The following is a 19,036-nucleotide window of genomic DNA, read 5'->3' as shown; positions in this document are numbered from 1 at the left end:
CTATGACTGCAAAAGAAATAAAAAATTTTCAGAAATTCTGTGAAGCTGTACAGAGCATAGGGAGGTATTTGCCACACYCAGCTAAGGATTATGGAATCACTGCTGTGCATTATTAACTTTTTACTTATATTCCCAGAAATAGAAATATTTAAGTGATGCTAAAGCTTTCCTACAGAGTAAGACAATCATTCTTTGAAAGCTGAATGTTGAATAGGTCAGTAAACTTTTATTTAAAATAGTAGTGTTGGAACAATACATAAATTGACTGTATGGGGCAAATAGTTCAATTTATAGAGCACAGCCTGATCAGTGATGTTTAGAAGAACAGCTTACAAATATGCAGTGTCTTGGATGTTTATTTGCTTTTTTTATCATTCAGGAATGTGGGTGTAGCTTTTACCACAACCACTGCATTAAAACTTTCCATTACTAATTTCTTAACAGCTGTTTAGGAGTTGCTGGTGCTGYATTGATTTGTATTTGGTTTGAGGCTTTTTTCCTTAGCCTGCAATTCATTATTGAAAGTTTTTAATAATCAGCAACAGTAGATATAACCTAAAATAGGATATACTAAAGAAATAACTCTTTAAACATCAAAAGATTATTTTTACACTAGCTGACCTTGCCTTGTAGACTGGTTAGATGTACATGGTTTATTTATTCTTAAAGAATTTAAAGTATAAATTCTACCAACAGTATTTTTGTTGAATGAGGTGAATTAGATTCAAGACCTATGAAAACCTGTAGAAATTTCAGCATMATATGGCAAGATAAAAAAAAAAACAAAACCCTCAAATAATTGATCTGTAACTATTTCTTTTGTCTGTAAACAAATACCATATCTCTGATCACGTTTGAATATTTTTTTAAGTAACAAAGAGTGAAGCTAACACTTTGTGAATATATTACYTACAGGAGAAGGAACTGATCTTTAACTTATGCCCTTCTTTCTTAATATTAAACCCCAAAGATCTTTACATTGTGGACTATGTAAACAGAGAGAGTTTCTTTGCTTAAAAGAAGCAAATAGCAAAACAGAAAGTGCAAGACAGCCTCATTTAAAGCTTATATGAACACAATGGCTCAGACAAGGGAGAAATGATGCAGCCCTGGCATACTAATCATATGAATAAATACCAGTTTAATATCAAGGCTCACAAAAAATATGACACAACTAGAAGAGGTAGTTCACAGTTTTACATGTGTAAAAACAAAGGGCACCTCTAATCCTGCAATTTTTTATCAACTTTACTTGACTGGTAGCAGTAGTATRTGAATAAAGGTTTTATTTCATGATCCAGAAATGGACAGTAGGAAGGGGAATTTTCTCTTTCTTATATTAGTGTGATATTTTTCCTGCAAGTTTAATCACTAAACACTTGTATTTGTTTTCCACAATTCAACACCATCGATATTACCATGTCCTCAGCRAAAACACTGTCAACTTAATCTTATCAGCTGGAATAAAGCCCCAAAAAGCAGTATTATAAATTCTTCAGTTAAATTTCTGAAGAGAGTGGTATATATTACCACTGCCAGTATTCCTACTGTCATTTGTTATACTCACTATKCTTGTCACTTATAGAGTCTTCATACAAACATCTGAAAATTAATTTGAACAAAGTTCTGTGTCAACAGAACCCAYAGCAAAACAGCAGGGAAAGATAGAAGCACCTAACAAAATTTAAAAAATCAGTTTTAAATTCTGTAAATTAACTCTAAAACAATAGATGTGTCCTTGGTTTTCTTATTTCCAATCAAAAGCAGTCTCTGAAGTATTGTGCAGAATATAAAAAAGATAAAATAGAATATTTAACGTGTTTACTAACAGACGTACCTCTAGCACAAAATCTATTTTTGGTTTATTTTCAAGTTTCTAGCACTAAGTTAACTGTTTTGAAAAGGAAATAGCCACCTGTGACACTCCACTACTGTTACCATTCCCAGGGAATTAATAATGGCAGACAACTGGAGCAGGGAGGCTTCTCTTTAAAAACTGATCTACCTCTCAGCCATTAAGAAATAGTTTCCCCATTCTGTCACCTTCATTTACAATTTTTGCAATATTTTTACAATTCATGCAATTTTTGGAATGCCATCCCAGTGGGGTTTTCTTGTTTGTTTTCTTGTTTTCTAAGGGCCAAGCTCTTAAGCTGCCAATCATTAAARCAAAGAGAGTTTCAGTGGATGAAGCAGAGGGTAAAGTGTTACACACACTCATTCCTCTGCAGGTATTGCAGACACTAWGAAACAACAAGCCAGCAGATTGATTTACCTTGGCAAGTGACTTGTATGGACTTAACATGACTTACAGCAGTATAGCACAATGATTTATTTCAAATAATAATTTAAAAAAAAAAAATCAATATTTGGATGCTATCTCAAATTCAGGGCCAGTCAAAGGTTAGACCATTAACATAAACTTCGGTGCTGGCAGCACTTACTATTTTGAAAAGATACATTACATTATGAGAATTCTGTTTGGTGAAACATTTTGAAGAAATTTCAGGATTTCACATGACCTCTTGGAATTGCTATGAAAAAAATGCTCACTCACAAATGACTGTTAGTCTGAAAAACGTTATATATAATATTCTGATTACGTTATATACAATACATCATTTTAAGCCAGACTTTTACCAGTAACAGCTGAAGACATCAGACACACTACTACATACAAAACCAGATCAGCAGSTATGGTTGTATCAGAGGAAGGCATTACCTGAGCAATTTCAATTCTAAATAACTTCTTAGTAAAAATGTAGATAAAATTTTATTATTTGTAGATATTTTGCAGTCCCTTGTGAAATAAACTATCATTATTCTCAGGCATAAGACATCTTAACTGTTCATATAAAGCTGAACAGAAAACGACAAAAAACTGGAAATACTTATCACAAATTAAAAATCAAGACTGGTTATTAAGTGTGATTTTTAATTTTTTTAATAGAAGAAAGCATTTTAAAAAAGCATGCATTAATGACTTCTAATAAGCTTTAGCTAAGGAGGTTCAGCCACTCTGTGCCCGCAACACCTCCCCGACATCCAGCTAATTTGCTATGCAACCAGCTCAATATGAAATGAAACTGAAACACACAGTAGGCAAACCAAACACATACACTGGGATCTAAAAAGAGAAAGGCAAAACTTTTTTAAAGATTAAAACAAATAAAATAACCCCAAAAACCCAACCCCCCAAAAAACCCCCACACAAAACAAAACAAAAAACCCCACAAAAAAATCCACAAAACAAACAAAACAAAAACAAACCCACACCAAAACCCAAACAAACAAACAAGAAAAAAAAAAGGCAAACTGAACTAATTCAAAACTATAGATCCTAACCCTGGGAAGCTAGAAGTGCTCACACTGCTTGTCCTCTGCTCCCATGTGATCTTATTTCCAGCTCCCACAATACAGCAGAAAATCAGTCAATATGAAACACAAATCAAACTGATATGAACAATACTGAGAACATACCTACTAGATGATGAAGAATAGCAGTATCTGGAAAAGAGACCCTTCCTTCACTAACCATATATTCAGACACTTCCAAGTGATGCTTCACTGGTCTGCTTTATGCTAAGCAATGACTGAGCCTCAACTTTTCCAAGAGACATTTAAAAATATAAGTTTTTCTACAAGGAAATTGCTGAGGAACAAACCAAGAAAAACATACGTTCAAGAAAGAAGGCAGGTATTATCATGATTTGTCACATGTGGTGTTTGAGAAAGCAGAAAGCAGGCTACAACTTCATGACACAAAGACATGAAGCTTCATCTGCACAGGTAGCAGGTTTATCCGACCCTACACACAGTCTTACAAAAAAAATTTATGTCCTCTCTCTCTGCCTTTCTAGTTCCCCATTGTGAAGTATTTCATTCCAGTGTTTAAAGGCATTAAGCATCAGCATTAACTGAGAACAGAGTAACTTTCAGGTCCTACTTTTTTTTTTTTTTCAGTTCAGCATCCTCTTTTTTGATTTCTCTGTGACAAGAACCTTGYGGGTATACCCTTACAAGAGGATGAGGTCTAAACAGCCTTCAGAAAAATCAGGCTGCTTCTGCATTCCTTACTTTGGAACTTTCCTTCTGAAGCTAGTCCAGAAAATTCAGTAAAAATAAATGCCACTGGGTCAATACAAGCACAATCAGATCACAGACCTGGCCAAGAACAACACRGCTATGAAGTTTTTGGAAACCAACTGAGGCTTAGAAAGCTTTTTCAAAACAAAGCTTTAGTCAATTTAAAATWATTATAAATAGTAAAGTTCCCCCAAACACAGAAGAAACTTTCCTTTCAAACAGGACTCTATCTTGTTTGTTTCTCTTTTTCTGAATCCATCAGGTTATTGCTTATATATATTGCTTTCTTTGCAGGTATTTCATATACTATGCAGCAATAGTACCCTGGTGRCCTATTTCATTAATAGTTTATTTAAGAGCCCAGTTATATGATTCACAATGATTATCAGAAAAGAAAGGGTAAATGTAAGACATCATATATATGGACAATGGGAGAGAGAGTTAAGAACTGATAAGGTGCAGTGTTATCTGTAACKAATCCTTTRGARCATGAACTACTCCATTTCACTTTCYAGYCTGTTCAACAAAGATTCATCAGYCACTTCCCTGAACTGTCCACAAACTTTCACTCTCAGTATATTACTGAAAATCAGCAACATCGCTCTAGTGACTCAGCATGTCAAACACTGAAGGAAGAACAAAACCAGGAACTATATTTTCCATGGATAAAGATGCAAAATATATCACTAGCAAATATAAAAGAATTACTTGTTTCAACAGAATTTTCAAAATCATCTGATTACAGCAAACACTGCTCATACTCTTCAGTAAAACATGTCACCCATTTTCAAGACAGAAAACACTGTAGCTAAAAGTACCTGAGAAAAAACAGCTAAAAGGAGGTCCAAAAAATTTTTAAAAGCTGGCACCACCTATTCTCTGAATGCAAACTTGTTTGACACCATCACCTACTGACATGTTAGAAGGTACTACTAACAGCATAGGTACACAGTGCTAGGCAGTGGCAACTCCTGCACTTGAACATACAAAATCCAAAACCCCTGCCTGAAAGGGTGTCCTGGAATTCTCACTGCAAAGAGGAAGCACACCTTATGATTTCTTAGCTATTTGTACTGCAGCAATCCTTTGTGATATTTCTTTAATCAATGTGTCTCTACTCCAATTACCTTCTTGCCCATTTAAATCTCTGATCACCCTTTTCTTTTTTGGGAGTGAAAACACTATGGGAAACATCTGTAAATAACTAAGCAAACCACTGACAGCTCTGACCACAGGATGGAAACCCCAGCTGCCTACTGCTAGAGCTCAAAATCCTCCTTTTCAAGCTGTGCTCATATATAAGGAGGGTAGGTTTTTGTCAACTCTGCTTAATAAATACAGGCTTGGCTGCCTCATAGTAAATAAACACATGGCAATGACAAAACATTACGAGGATGTCCTATTTTAGAAACTGCGATTGTCAAAATAGAGCAAGTTTTCTTTGATCTCTTTCCATAAACTTTACAGCACCAAATCCTTAAATATCTATCATTAGTTAAGCTCCCAATTCATAATCAACAGCTGGAAGACATTTAAAGCATGCATGCAATTGCATCAAATAAATTCTATGTACATTATCTTTTAATAATAGATCTGCTATCCAAGCTTAGAGAATACGGAAACATTTACCAAACATGGTTTAATGGAGTTACTATTTTAACATAAATTTAATAAAGAATTTCCATATTTATTACTAACACAATCAAATTCAATACAAAGATGAGCAATATTAACAAGTACAAAGCTTTTAAAGGGAGAAAGCACATTGTTAATGAAATTGTTTCCTCCATAAGGGAAAGTTTTTCTCTGTTTTTTGGGTTTTTTCCCCATTGGTATTACTGGAGACATTATATATAAATTTGAGAGAGAGTGTAAAAGAAACTAATTATTCTCATTGCTATTACCAYTACCATTCTGCAGAAACCTCAATGCTCAAAGCAAGCCTTAGCCTCCCCAAGCACACAGGCACGCAGCTGCATGCAGGGAACATGCAAAACCAACACCTACCTCCACCTTCCTCATTTGGAAAGAAATATAAGCAAGTAAAACAAAACACCTTTCCCTTGTCTTTCAAACTGAAACAAGGAAACAAGTGTACATCACCCACCAAAATGCCTGCCTCTAGCCTAATAATAATAATCTAAAAAAAGGCTTCATAGTCGAATGTAGCAATACTGAGTCGCTCAAAGGTAAAACATAATTTACTTCTACAACTGAACTCACTATCTGAAGAGGAGACAATTATATTTCCATATTTTTGTACTTATTAATGTTTCTCCTTATGTCCTAAAGCATTCTTGATTCCCACAGGAAACTGACTCCATAGGCAAAGGCACCTGTAATGYACAAACACTTCTTCCCATCTTGCAGCCAGGTGTTTTTACTGATCTGCTGGTTAGGATTCAGCACAAATAAAGTTATGCAACTTCCATCTTCTGCAATCAGTCTGGTCATCAGGAGTTACTCCTATTAGAGTAAGGCATGATTTTTCCAACAACTTCTTCCCATTGACAAGTCTTTGAAATGGAACAGAAAAGAGCAGGCAAAAAGAAAACCAGAAAGTGTCCTATCCTAACAAAACCCATCCAAAATTACAGTATAATATTCTCCCCTTGGAGATGGCTCCTTCTCAAGTATCCTGTCAGACATTTGAATCAACAACTGTATTCCAACTGCAACTGTCAGTATCAGATGCTTTATAAGAAAACATAAACCTCTCAGATTGTGYTGAGAGGGTCGTGAGAAAAATAGTTATACAGCCATTTGATTACTTACATTGTTGTTGCGTGTTTCTACTGCTGGAAACTTCCTGACTATGAATTTGACAGCAGATTCCAGGTTTTTGTCAATAAGATAAGATGGTTTGGCTTTGGGGTCACCGCATGCCTATAAAAAAATACAATACAAAATGAAGCAGAAACACAATCATCCATGTAAAACCAAGTGATAGTTGCAAATCTGAAGACAAACTAGAAAGATTCCTTTTTTGTTTGATTTTAGTGAGCAGGTGATAAAATGAAAGGCAAAGTGCAGAGACTGTCACAGCTGAAATATGCAATGGGAAACAGTACAGAGATGCTCTTCTACTGAAAAAGATGCATGGAAGTATCAAAGCAGTTAGTGCAGAACAGCAGTGAGGGAAAAAACTCAAACCTAAAAGAAGGAGAAAAAAAAATTTCCTTTTAATGCTATTCCTGGGTTTGAGGTAGTGTTGTATTCATCTGGAGTTAACAAACTGTTAGAAAATTCAATCATGTCATCATCTGTGGAAGACAGTGCTGGGCACATTCACAACTATCCTTTGTGAAACAAAACTAAACACCCCACCACCACTCTGTATTTAATTCTTTTCCAGTTGTTAACTCTAAGACGATTTTCCATCCCACAATCCAACCACCAGTATTTGCCTAAGTCTATTTCCTTAAATTAGGAACTGAAGTTTTACTCATGTTCTTTATTCCTAGAGCAGCACAGGCTGAGCTTTAAAAGCAACAATCAAAAAGTATCATTAAATTTTGATGCGAAGTCACAACTAAGTCTTAGGAYTCTTAAATAACTTACATAGACAGATATGAACAGCTTCTGTGAACAAACAACTGAGGAAGCACCTACTGTTGCCAGCTACAGTGCATGCTGTCGGACACTAATTCTCTGCTACTCTGACTAGCRAGCCATGCCATACCATTACATTTGGAGTAACATACTAAAAGCAGCATTACTTACATGACAAAATATGTGCTCAAACTGTATTTCTCTCAAATAGTCATTTAGTTTTATTTTCCTCAGAGGGGCTTGCAAAGGAGTTTCACGTCTCATGCAAAACTAAATTACATGCTAGGCGTTTCTACGCAACAGAGTGAACTCGAATGACAGCTCATTTAAAAACTTTTCCACATTGATTTCTATGACTGAGTTGTGGACTGTAGAGACAGAAGTCATGGAGTATGAGACCGATTCTGAAAGCGGGCAAGCGGGCAAAGGGAAGGTGAAAAGCTTTGCAAACCTTCCAAACTTGTCCTTGCTGGGAAAGCAGTGTAATAAAAAGAGAGAAAAATTACATATAAACAAATTACTCTTAAATTCTAAAGTATTACATTTAAGTGAACTAATACACTATTACCTACATCCAAGATAACATTATGACCACCTGTTACTCTAGTCAGCACACTTTCTACTGRATGTTGATTATTCTAATACTCACAAACAACTTTACACGTACTTATTAGAATTTCAATATTGTGCAAAGCACTGTGAATATACTGAGACACGTAAGTACGAACAGTACTTTCAAACTAAGTTCAGGTTGAGAGGGAAAAAAGGAGTTAACAAACATCACATGCAACTACAGGGGAAAAAAGGAAAGAAACTCAGTGAAGTTTTACATACCTGAAAAAGAAACGGTAGCCAAGAAAAAAAAAACAAAAGAGTCATTATTGAAAGTCTAAAACACCTACCAGTAGTACATGACCATCATGATGTACACTCATGTACTATACTGATATCAAAACTCTCATATTTGATAAATTTCCCAAAAAGGTACTAAACTTAATTACAATGTCATATCTATAATACCAGAGGATTTTATAATGAAAATAAATTCAGTAACATCCACAGTATGTTAGATATTAAATAGTTGTTTCAATATCCTTAAATTAGCAAACAACACATGCCAAAAAAACAGCTATTCTGTACACACTTTAAAGTCTATACAATTTCAAAGGTACAAACTATACTGTAAATAGGCATTAAATAGTTTTAAAAAGCTTCAAATTTATGAAGTTTTAATTAACTCTGTGTCACAAGTGTCAGAACCTTTGTCAGATTATCTCAATTTGTTTTTCTTGCCGCAAAACATGTAACTTTCTCTTAAAAGGATTACTGAGAAAACAACAGACACCTATTTGTGCCCTGGTAAATTCCAATATCGTTGCTGTTATACAGGAGACAAGRAATCTGCCACTGCTGACTTCATAAATTTTTTAGTCTGAATTCAAACACTCCTTCCACATACACTCCTTTTTCCTAGAAACACATGTTTTCCTTCCTATAAATCACCTCTCTGAAACGTTTACTAAAACTTATGTTCTACCAAAGACCTTACACACACATTCACAAGGAAACAGAGATCTGAAAAYATCAACATGTACATCCTTCTGTGGCTTCAGGAACTCAGCCCCCAGAAAGGATGAGTGTTATCCTCAGTTGTAACTGGCAATCCTCGCAATATATGTGAATATGCTTCTTCTTTGCTTCTACCCATTGTTTGTTAGCTGACATCATATTTGAAGCAACTGTAACTCTTCCTACTAATAAACTACACTGACTGATAAATAAGAATATTCCTGCAAGATGTTAAAAGTATCCTTACACACCCCAAAATTCCAGCTTCTAARAAGCTCTACAAGCCTACCTAGATAGACGGAAGTGAAAGAGGACATTAGACATCACTAAACGAGTGGCTCAAAGCTTCTTCTTTCACTCTCCCATGTTCCACAGCAGCTCAGCTCCTTTCTAAGAACTGGTATCAACAGATTACTAGCTGTTGTTGCATCAACAGTTACCTGCATTCAGCATCACAGGTAAAACAGTCTCCATGAGTTAAACCTCTCCCAAAATGGTGAACAGACCTCAAACTCACTAYAGTTTACTCTGTAAAGCATAAAAGAATGAACATATAAACCCCAATCCTAGCACTTTTGCACAAGCATGGAAGTGTGGTAAGGCACAYGAACAGAATTTTGCTTTAAAAAGAACAAAGACATTGAGGACAGGAGTCTTAGAATGTAGATAAGAAATGTAGCTTTTGCTTTTAATARTTGTATTAGTCAATACAAAATCCTTTGCGAGTACTATAATGGGTAGGAACATTGTGGTAGAACATACAAAGTTGATTTGCCCATATACACCTCTCCAGTATTCACACAGAATTCTGAGCATTAGCCAAAACCAGTAGCCCTTTCTCCATCAGTCTCAGATACCACTTTTTTCCTCCACATGGGTTGCAATAACCACTCTTCAATTCATTTCTTATTAGGAAAAACCCCACAACCCAGAATTACTACATTTTTGAGCATTAAAAAGAAATTCACAGATTAAAAATATTCTTTCTAGTGCAGCATTCACAGAATAAATCTCTGAAGCTAGGGGATTCCAGCTGCTTCAGCCCTGAAATATTATACTGAAAGAATCTCCCAGCAGTCAACTCTGAATACCTTTGTGTATTACTACACAGCTGTTAAGCTCTGCCAAAAATGATCATGKAAAGCTATGGTTAGAAACTAATATACATAATTTTTAAAAAAAATTTAACAGACTTAGATGCTGGATTTCTATCAAGTTACACAGCATTACTTTCCACAGATGGTAGAAATGGTACCCTGCTATGATAAGCTCTCAACCAAGAGTCATTCTATGCACCATTCTGCACAACTATCAACAAGAACAATATGATTTTTATAGCTAAGAGGTTCGTTATTTGCAATACTCATTTGTTATCATATGCACAGTTATCAAGTTCCAGAGARACCAGACTACATGCACTGTTTCCAYATGCTTCACTTGAATTAAAGCAGCATTTTCCTACCTGCCCTAGAGAGGTAAATAATATTTTTATTAAACAAAATTCAGATTCTCTTCCCCACTTGATGCTATTAGCTTCTTCTACACTAATTTCACTTTGAAAATTAAGAATACTASATATCTCTACTTTCTACGTTGTACTCACTCAGAAGAAGCAAACAGGAAAACAGTCAACAACAAAAATTTGCTAAAGGCCYACATTTAAGAGAAGCAGCCTCTAAAGAAGAAAACAGAATCCAGTTCAACTGGCTCCAAATACACCAACATTAAGATACATTAAAAAGACCTTTTGCCCCCATMCTGTTACAGCTATCACTGCAAAAATCTAAGCTTAACATTTTACTTCTTACTTGAGGGCAGAGAATTTTGAAGGAAAAGAAAAAAACATCCAACAGCAAAATTACATGCAGCTGAAGTGGCACAAATAAAAGGAAGTTTATGTTCAGATACAATCTGAACAATAGCCAGTGCCTCTAACTTGTATTTGGAGCCCTCAACACAAGCCTGTTATGTGCCCTTGAATAAAAACATTGGGAAGTATCACCTGAGTTATGTGGCTTAGGATGGTAATAAATCCTAAATATTTATTGTATTATGGAAAGACCTATTATATATTTTCTTTCATTGATGCTAAACCAAACCTATTCCAAATTACCACCAGGGCTGCCTCCCAAGAAAAGAGAAACAGGGCCATTTTAATTAAAAATGTCCTATTTTCATCACCCAAACTTCCCACATCAGCCAATTATCATAAACCATACTCTGCAGCAATTTACTGTTTATTACTTCAAGGGAGCTTGATTTACTGTTACTGCAGGGTTGAGATAAAACACTGCTGAGTACAATTCCACTTGACTGTGATAAYATACACTGAAATAATCTCAGTCAACAAATCACTTCACCTTTAAGTTTCGTTTRCAAATAAATTTGCCCTAAAAACCTGTGAATTTAACAAGGAAATTGATGGAATTTCAATGACAGTAAAAACTATGCCATCCCCCAATTAGTATCTTGGATTAGTAAATGGAAAACTTTTAAGATGTTGCATATTGAAAAATGGGAAAAACTCCTGTATGCCCAATTTACAGCTTACTCCAGCACTTTCTCCTGATAGGCCAGAAAGGTTGGCACRGTAAAACTGTTCTTTCCTTGTAAGAGCTGTTGGCATTAAAGATTTCATGCTAAAATATATATCTCTAAATTCGCATGCCTGATTTCCAGCTGTGCATCCTGTAAATTATACTAAATAAGAAAAGTCAAAAAAATATTCAAAGGGACATTTTCACCACTAATTATATTTTTGTAGGATAAAGCCTATTATATACTCTTTGTTTCTGCCACACATTTAAAACAATAAAATTATGAACTGACAATCTAATTTTGGAAAAACAAAATTACTGAGAAGAGAGAGCTGAATAAACAATAAAGAGCTGCTTTGAATGAGGGCTCACACTACATTTGCTTTCATATCTCTGATTAAACCTACCACAACTGCTTGCTTGCAGTTGTAGAAGGTAGGTTGTAGAAGCCTAAGCTGATTATTCAACAGGCTGGTTCCAGATAAGTTTTGTGAATAACACTTGTCCTCTTAAAGTCTATCCAGGATGCAAGAATTAGTTGGTCATGAACAAATTATTACAGTTTAGTAATTAGTTACAGTATTAACTTTTGATGGCTAAATTTTGACTGTCCTACACCAGCATTGCCAGGATGATCTTGTACTAAGTAAATTACATTGCTTATGCTTGTAGTTACACAAATGTTACTTGATGAAAGGTAAACCTTTGTTTGTATCTTGACACAAATTACAGTAATAGTTTCAACCAAGATCTGGAAGCAGAAGAAAGTCTCTATGTAACTACTTTATGAGGACTCTCTAAAGGCCTTGGTGACATCCAAAATACGGCTCAAAATTATCAGAAATTTGATAGTTGTTGAACTTTTTATGTACTAGGGTTCAAAATTTGAAAGATAATGTAGCTTCATATCAATTTAAAATTACAATTAAAGGTGTTACAGTCAGTCTAGTGTTTCCTAGATCTAAGCAAGACATCTTCCCTGCGTTTACTCATTATTTGGTCTGTGTTGAACCCTAAGGATACACCTTACTTTAAATCTTAGTGTATTGCTACTCAGAAACTCAACCACACAAAATGTAAATTCATGTGAAATCAAAAGAAAAGGCTAGAAAGGACCTYGAGAATTTGCCTACCTATCTCTCCTGTTCCAAGGCAGGATCAACTGTATCTGTGTTGCTGCTGGGACATGTCTGCCAAATCCTTACTTAGAGGTCTCAAACAGGCTACATTCAAAAACATTTTCACAGTCTTTTACAGTATTAAATTTAGTTTTCCAATATTTAATTCAAACCATCACTTCTTGAACTCTGGTGGTTATAGTGGATGGCACAAACTATTCCTCATCTCTCTACAGCAGTCCTAAATACTTAAAAATTTGTGTTACTTATAGGCTGACTTGGAAAAAAAAAATCCCATTTTTTAAATGGGTACAGTTTTCTGCACCACCTGTCTTTATCATTCTGCTTGGAATTTTCTCCATYTTCCTTGAAAAGAATGGTCAACTAGATATGTTTTCAACAAATCTCAATGAAGGAAATGTAGAGCAAAAAATTACTTTTCCTTCAGATTATCTTACTTACACATTTATACAATCTCATGTCATTCCCGATTTTTTGCAACAAAACTTACCCGGCTCTTGTTAGCCCTAACCTTTCCCAGCTATTTTCTTCAGACCTGATATCTCATTACTACTCATTTTGCCCTTCAAATTCCACTAAGCACAAAATASCTCACAATTATACTTGCTCAGCCACCTCCGAGTCTGTTAGACCATACCTACAATTTTTAAACTCAAACTGAATTTCAGTTAGGCTCTGTAGYTTGTCCCAGTGTCCCACATATAAATTTATTAAGCACACTGTAGTCATCATCTAGGTTGTCGATGCAAAGAGTGACTGAAACCAGAGGTTAATACAGGCCCCAACAAAACCCCATTGATCCCTCAYTGACCAGACCCTCACAATCATTCCCTAATATGGTGATCCATCTGCTTTCATCATCACAACTTYATCCAGACTGCACTTCCTTAGATTGTTCATGAGAAYSATCAGATGAGGTCACGTCGGAAGCRTTGCCAAGGCAAACAAGTAAAGTATCTTCTAAKCTGGCCAYACCAGAGTGACCCAYCAYCTCATYGATGAACAATATATTSACACTATCTGCACAGTGAGAAATTCACATTGACACCTGTTTAAGAACTTGGTTCTACTAATTAAATATGGAGCAGGTGAAATGTAAAGGATAAAAAAAGTTAAGAGAAGTTTCACTGGCACAAAATTTTTCCTCAATGCAATTTATAAAATAACATCTTAATAAAAAGAAGCAAGACAATGGGAAAGCCCTGTCTATTCTGAACCTAAAATGGGAAATGTTACTAATTTTTASGTGTATCTCCTCTGCATACAATTCTACAAATCTCTTGCAACTAAAACCAGATTTGGTTTTCTGTCAACACAACAGACAAATGAAAAGTGATTGGGGTGGTGAGGGGGAGGGAAGGTAACCTGTATTTGTAAGCCAAGAAACAAGGCGGGATAATTCTGGGCATCTACTCTTGACACAAAARGAAAAATCCACTTTCTGTATTTTAGAAGACACCATGGGACATTTTTATTTTATTAGAAAGTCTTACTGTTTCTTTACAAATTTCGTTGCTTTTCTGAGTGAAAAAAAAATTAGTACGATCTGGTATCATCAGTTAGTGTTTGCTTCCTGAGCAAAGGAGTATTTTTTTTAGTTGCCAGCACTGAGTTTTTTTGGGGCTTCCTCCTTCGCTTATCAATGAGACCACATTACAAGCCTTTCCTCCAAGACCACAGACACAAACATATACTACCATTTTAATCTTTAAAGAACTGCTGACATCTGTGGAAGCAATACCTCCCCTGAGACACTGACCAGTGACTTGAAGACATAACCTGACATTACCTGTTTGACAACAATCTTACAATTCAAAACTAAATGATTGGTGAGCTTTGCATCTCAGCTCAAAGGTCTGCACTCCAGCACAGAGCTGCGTCCAGAGGATGATCTAATTCTCYACCCTTACAAACTTCAGAGCTCTGCAGATTGAAACTTTTGCATGGTCTTCCAGTCACCTAAAATTTCTCATACTGTTTCCTGTAAAACCACTCAACTGTCTGAGCAAAACTGTACACCTTATGGACTGGATCTATTAATAAAACAACCAACTAGCTTTTACAACTTTTAAGTAGTAACATCCTCAATATAGGCAAAAATCTACTATTTCCACTATTACATCTTCAAAAAAAAAATACATAAAGTCAGCCAGAGCCTCTGCAAACATTTAGCAAGGTCCTTGTCAATGAGTTCAGTTTGATGATGCAGTTCACATCTAAGAACTGGTTTAAGAGTCTCATTTTTCAGATACTATGTAACAAGGTTGGGAAACTCAAAAAAAATTTGCTTTGCTAATGACATTTAAAAAACGTCTCACAAACAAAYATAAAACCTATACTGTGAAAAATAACAGAATACTGCTAACAAAGCAATTAATGCTAAATTACAGACTCATCATGTTTGATTAACATATTCTAAATACTTCAAAACCCTAACTTTCATCTCTAGCAGGTCAGTTGACTGTAGCACTGCTTTAACACTCATCAAAACCCCACCCCTTTGAATTGCTCTGGCTAAATCTCTACTTCAGGTATTTCAAGATGAAATCTCTTAGTGTAAACACATCCCAGTATCCAAAGACTTTATAAACAAACAAAAGACAGGCCCACAGAAAAGATTATTCTCTGTGGCCACCACTCTCAAACAAACAGTTGAAAATAAAGGCAGCATTTATACAAAGCTTTCCAATACTAGACTGGGACTGCTCTGAAAGGTAACCAAGAAATCCAAATTTCACCTGAGCCAGGATGGTATGAAAAACCCCTGCTGTCTTTGATTTATAGAGATGCAGCTGCAGGCAAGTAATGACAAAAGAGTTACAGGGTAGACAATAGCCTAGGTAACTGTGGATAAATTCTTAAAAAACAGAAGGAACAAACCAAGAGAGAAACCGCAACAGTAAGAGTTACAACTTCAGGATTAATACTGGTCTCAATGCAAATGGCAGCTGAAAGCAGAAAGCAAAGGGCTAACCTTCAAAATAACACCAGCAACCAAAAAGGAAAAAAAAAACAAAACCAAAACCAAAACCAAAAACAAAACAGGGTGGAAATATAAGTTCTGTCTCATCRTCCAGTATTACCTTAGTAACTCCCCTTTTCATAATTTCCATGTCACTTTCAGAGGAAAAAAAACACATACTCCACTACTCTGTCTTAAAAACAACAAACTTTTAACTGTTTCAAAAGACAACAGTGGCACAGAAGGTCAGTAAACAGGAAACTATGAACTYCCATCTGCTATAAGCACAACAGCAACAAAACTGAAATTTCTATAGGAAGAGGAAGCACTAAGAAACTATGTTTCTAACTGCTTTTAATACTTTCTGTGATTCTTTGGTAAGCAAATTTTTTCTGCTGTTTCTAACAGTTGAGAAAGTTCCGATTTCTTGAAAATCTGTATTCTCTAGACAGCATCTACAGCAATCTCTACTGCTGCTACATATACTTCAACCACTCACTTCCTCTTATTAAAAAAAGTCTTAACCATTTCCTTTAACCGCAAACCCACATATGTGGTTATCTAGTAGATTGAGTTTCAGTATCATCTTCAATGGAGGAAGCTGTGACAGAATCTTAAACAGCAGTTTTGGAATTGACAGCTTACAGAGAGGAAAAAAAAAGAAGAAATAAACAAAACTAAAGTGTTCCAAGCAGTCAGCAATGTTGCAGCTGGGCTGAAGAGAGACTCACAATAAAATACAGCAATCAATCCCGAGACTTCTGGGCTCACTATCTGAGCTAGCCAGTTCCCTCCCTCAAGCAATACTGACTGCAGCTGAAGAAAACAACCATTTGAATCACAAATCACTACATGAATACACAAGAGTTKTGCCTGGGACATCTTCAGATTTGCAAAACTACACATGACACAATAATCAAGCCACTTGGTCAGTCATGCCTACTCTGTCTCTGTATGCAAGACCTAGCAATTTTGGACTCCTAGCAATTTTGGACTCGGTTCTTGGCATGTRCAGGAAAAGGTGGTGTCGCCCCCAGTGCTGATGCTCCCCTACAGAGGCTGTCCACCTGCATCACTTCTAGAAATGAGTAACAGCACAGGCTACCACCATATGGGCCAACATGCTCAGGACTCTGCCAATCCAAATATGCAAAGGAGAAACGGGTCAGTAGGCACCAGACCACTCAACAGSAGTAAGTGTCCCTGTATCAGAACACTGGGAATGCAAACAGAGCCCAGACTCACAACGGCTAAGGCAGAGCTGTCAAGACAAGGTTTAATTTCTCCAGTCCTGTTTCCTGCCTGGCAAAGCAGGAGAGAAATTCCCCTTGCTCATTTTCCACCTGGTATATTGCTCTCAAAATGCAACACGAGCACACACAAATGACTTATTCCTTTTGATGGTATTCCCCATAAACTGTGAATTTCTGTTTGACAGAAGTTATTATATTGTTACCATTATTAAACTGAAGGGATTTTCCAATGTACAAAACTGCAGACTAAAAGGAACCTTTCTGAAAGACAGGAACTTGCAATTATTTAGTCAGAATGCTTTATTTATGCCAGTGAAGATTTGCAGAAACACCRAAGTGCACATCAAATACTGAAATGGCTTTAGATGAACGCTGACTWTTAAATACTTCAATCACTTGGTTGTTGTTTATTTTCCTGAAAAAACACTTTAATGAAAATTAACATTGCACTTGGTAGTCCTTACTTCTTCTGGTCTCCCTCATGAGCAAAAAACTTTGACAAAACACATTATTTACCTCAGTCAGGCAGGGTCACTCCTGACAGAAACCTGGGTCCTGAAGTCAGAGGACCAAGTAAGCACCTAAAACTCTCAAACTCCCTTTACCATTGCAGCTGAACCCAGCATGAGAACAGCTTGGARATTTTAATGTGCTGAACCCACAAAGGCATACTCACTGCTCGAAGGTAGTAACTAGCATTTTCCTTGAAATAAGAAAAACCTCTCAAATAATTGTGTTCAAGGCAAAGCAATAAACTCCTAGCTAATATTTATTACTGGAAGTAGGTTGAAGGGCCATACACTTTCAGATGATACATCACTCACCAGGAAAATGACGCTGGGATGGATACAAACACCCAGTGCAGGGGTGGAACTAGATGATCTGCAAGGTCCCCTTCCAACCCAAATAATTTTATGATTCTGTACCCATGAACTACATTCTTTCCTATAGGAAAGCACAACGACTGACTCCAGGAGATAAATTAGCCGAGCACGAAGGCGTGACCCATCCTTCTCTCAACACTCAGACCTACAGCTTCCTGCACGCCGAGCCACCTCACCCAGGCCAACACGGATCCACTTYCCTGGGCAGCCGGGGAGCAGCTCCAGCACCCACGGCAGCTCCGAGCACCCTCTCCATCTCACGCCGAGAGCTGCTAAGCAACCGCGCGCCTCGAACTTATCGAAATTAAACTTACTAATTTTACCCCAAACCCCTTTTTCCGTTCGGCAGCGGCAGGTTTTGGCGTGGGAAAAGCCCCGCGGCGCTGCCCACTCGCGGCTCGTGAGTCACGCACGGCAGCGGGGCGGCAGCGCCTCCGGGGGCCGCGCCGGGACCAGGCCCCGCTCCCGCAGGCTCGGCGAGGATCGGATCGGCCCGGCCTCCTCCATCGCTCCATCCTTCCCTCCCAGGATCGATGCGGCGGCCGCACGGAAGCCCAGGCCCCCCCGTGCCGGGCCGGGCGGCGGCGCGGCTCCCGCCCAGCCTCCCGGGCCCCGCCGCTAGGCCGCGGCGCAGCCGGCACAGCCGCAAGCCCGGCGGAGCGCCGGCCCGAGCGGCGGTGGGGATCGCGCCGGGGCGGCTCCTCGTTCACCCCCCTCTCCGCCGGGGTCCCCCGCACCTTCTTAATGTTGTAGAGCCGGGTGAGCATGCCGACGCCGCGGTCGTTAAGGATGGTGAGCTTCTCGGCCAGCTTCTGCTGGCTCGGCTGCAGAACGGACCGCGACATCCTGGCCCTCCGCTGTCCCCAAGGCCGCTCAGAGCCCCCCGGCCGCCGGCCTAGCCCGGCCCAGCGCTCCCTCCCCGGCCGGCCCGGCGCTCGGTGCCTCGGCGGGGCGTGGGCAGGGTCACGTGGGGCGGCGCTCGGGCGCCCCCTGCGGGCGGGAGGTGGAGCCGCCCCGCTCGGCGCTCTGAGGTACCGCAGGGTTGGGGGCGCGG

General features: G+C 37.9%; 1 protein-coding gene across 2 annotated transcripts in view; it reads right to left on the bottom strand.

Moving 5' to 3' along the window:
- NCKAP1 (NCK associated protein 1) overlaps positions 1-18,946 on the bottom strand; it is a 53,426-nt gene extending 34,480 nt beyond the window's left edge. For both annotated transcript variants that reach the window (XM_057389835.1, XM_057389836.1), the window contains exons 1-2: positions 18,720-18,946; positions 6,862-6,972 (exon numbers count right to left, since the gene is read on the bottom strand). In XM_057389835.1, coding sequence (XP_057245818.1) covers positions 6,862-6,972; positions 18,720-18,827 — 219 coding nt within the window. In that variant the 5' untranslated portion in view covers positions 18,828-18,946. The remainder of the gene's footprint in view (positions 1-6,861; positions 6,973-18,719) is intronic.
- Positions 18,947-19,036: the final 90 nt, after the last annotated feature.

This window comes from Malurus melanocephalus, unplaced genomic scaffold, assembly GCF_030028575.1.
Source record: "Malurus melanocephalus ecotype Western Australia unplaced genomic scaffold, MMel_1.1 scaffold_20, whole genome shotgun sequence".
Lineage (NCBI taxonomy): Eukaryota > Metazoa > Chordata > Aves > Passeriformes > Maluridae > Malurus > Malurus melanocephalus.
This window is presented reverse-complemented; position numbering and strand designations above follow the sequence as displayed.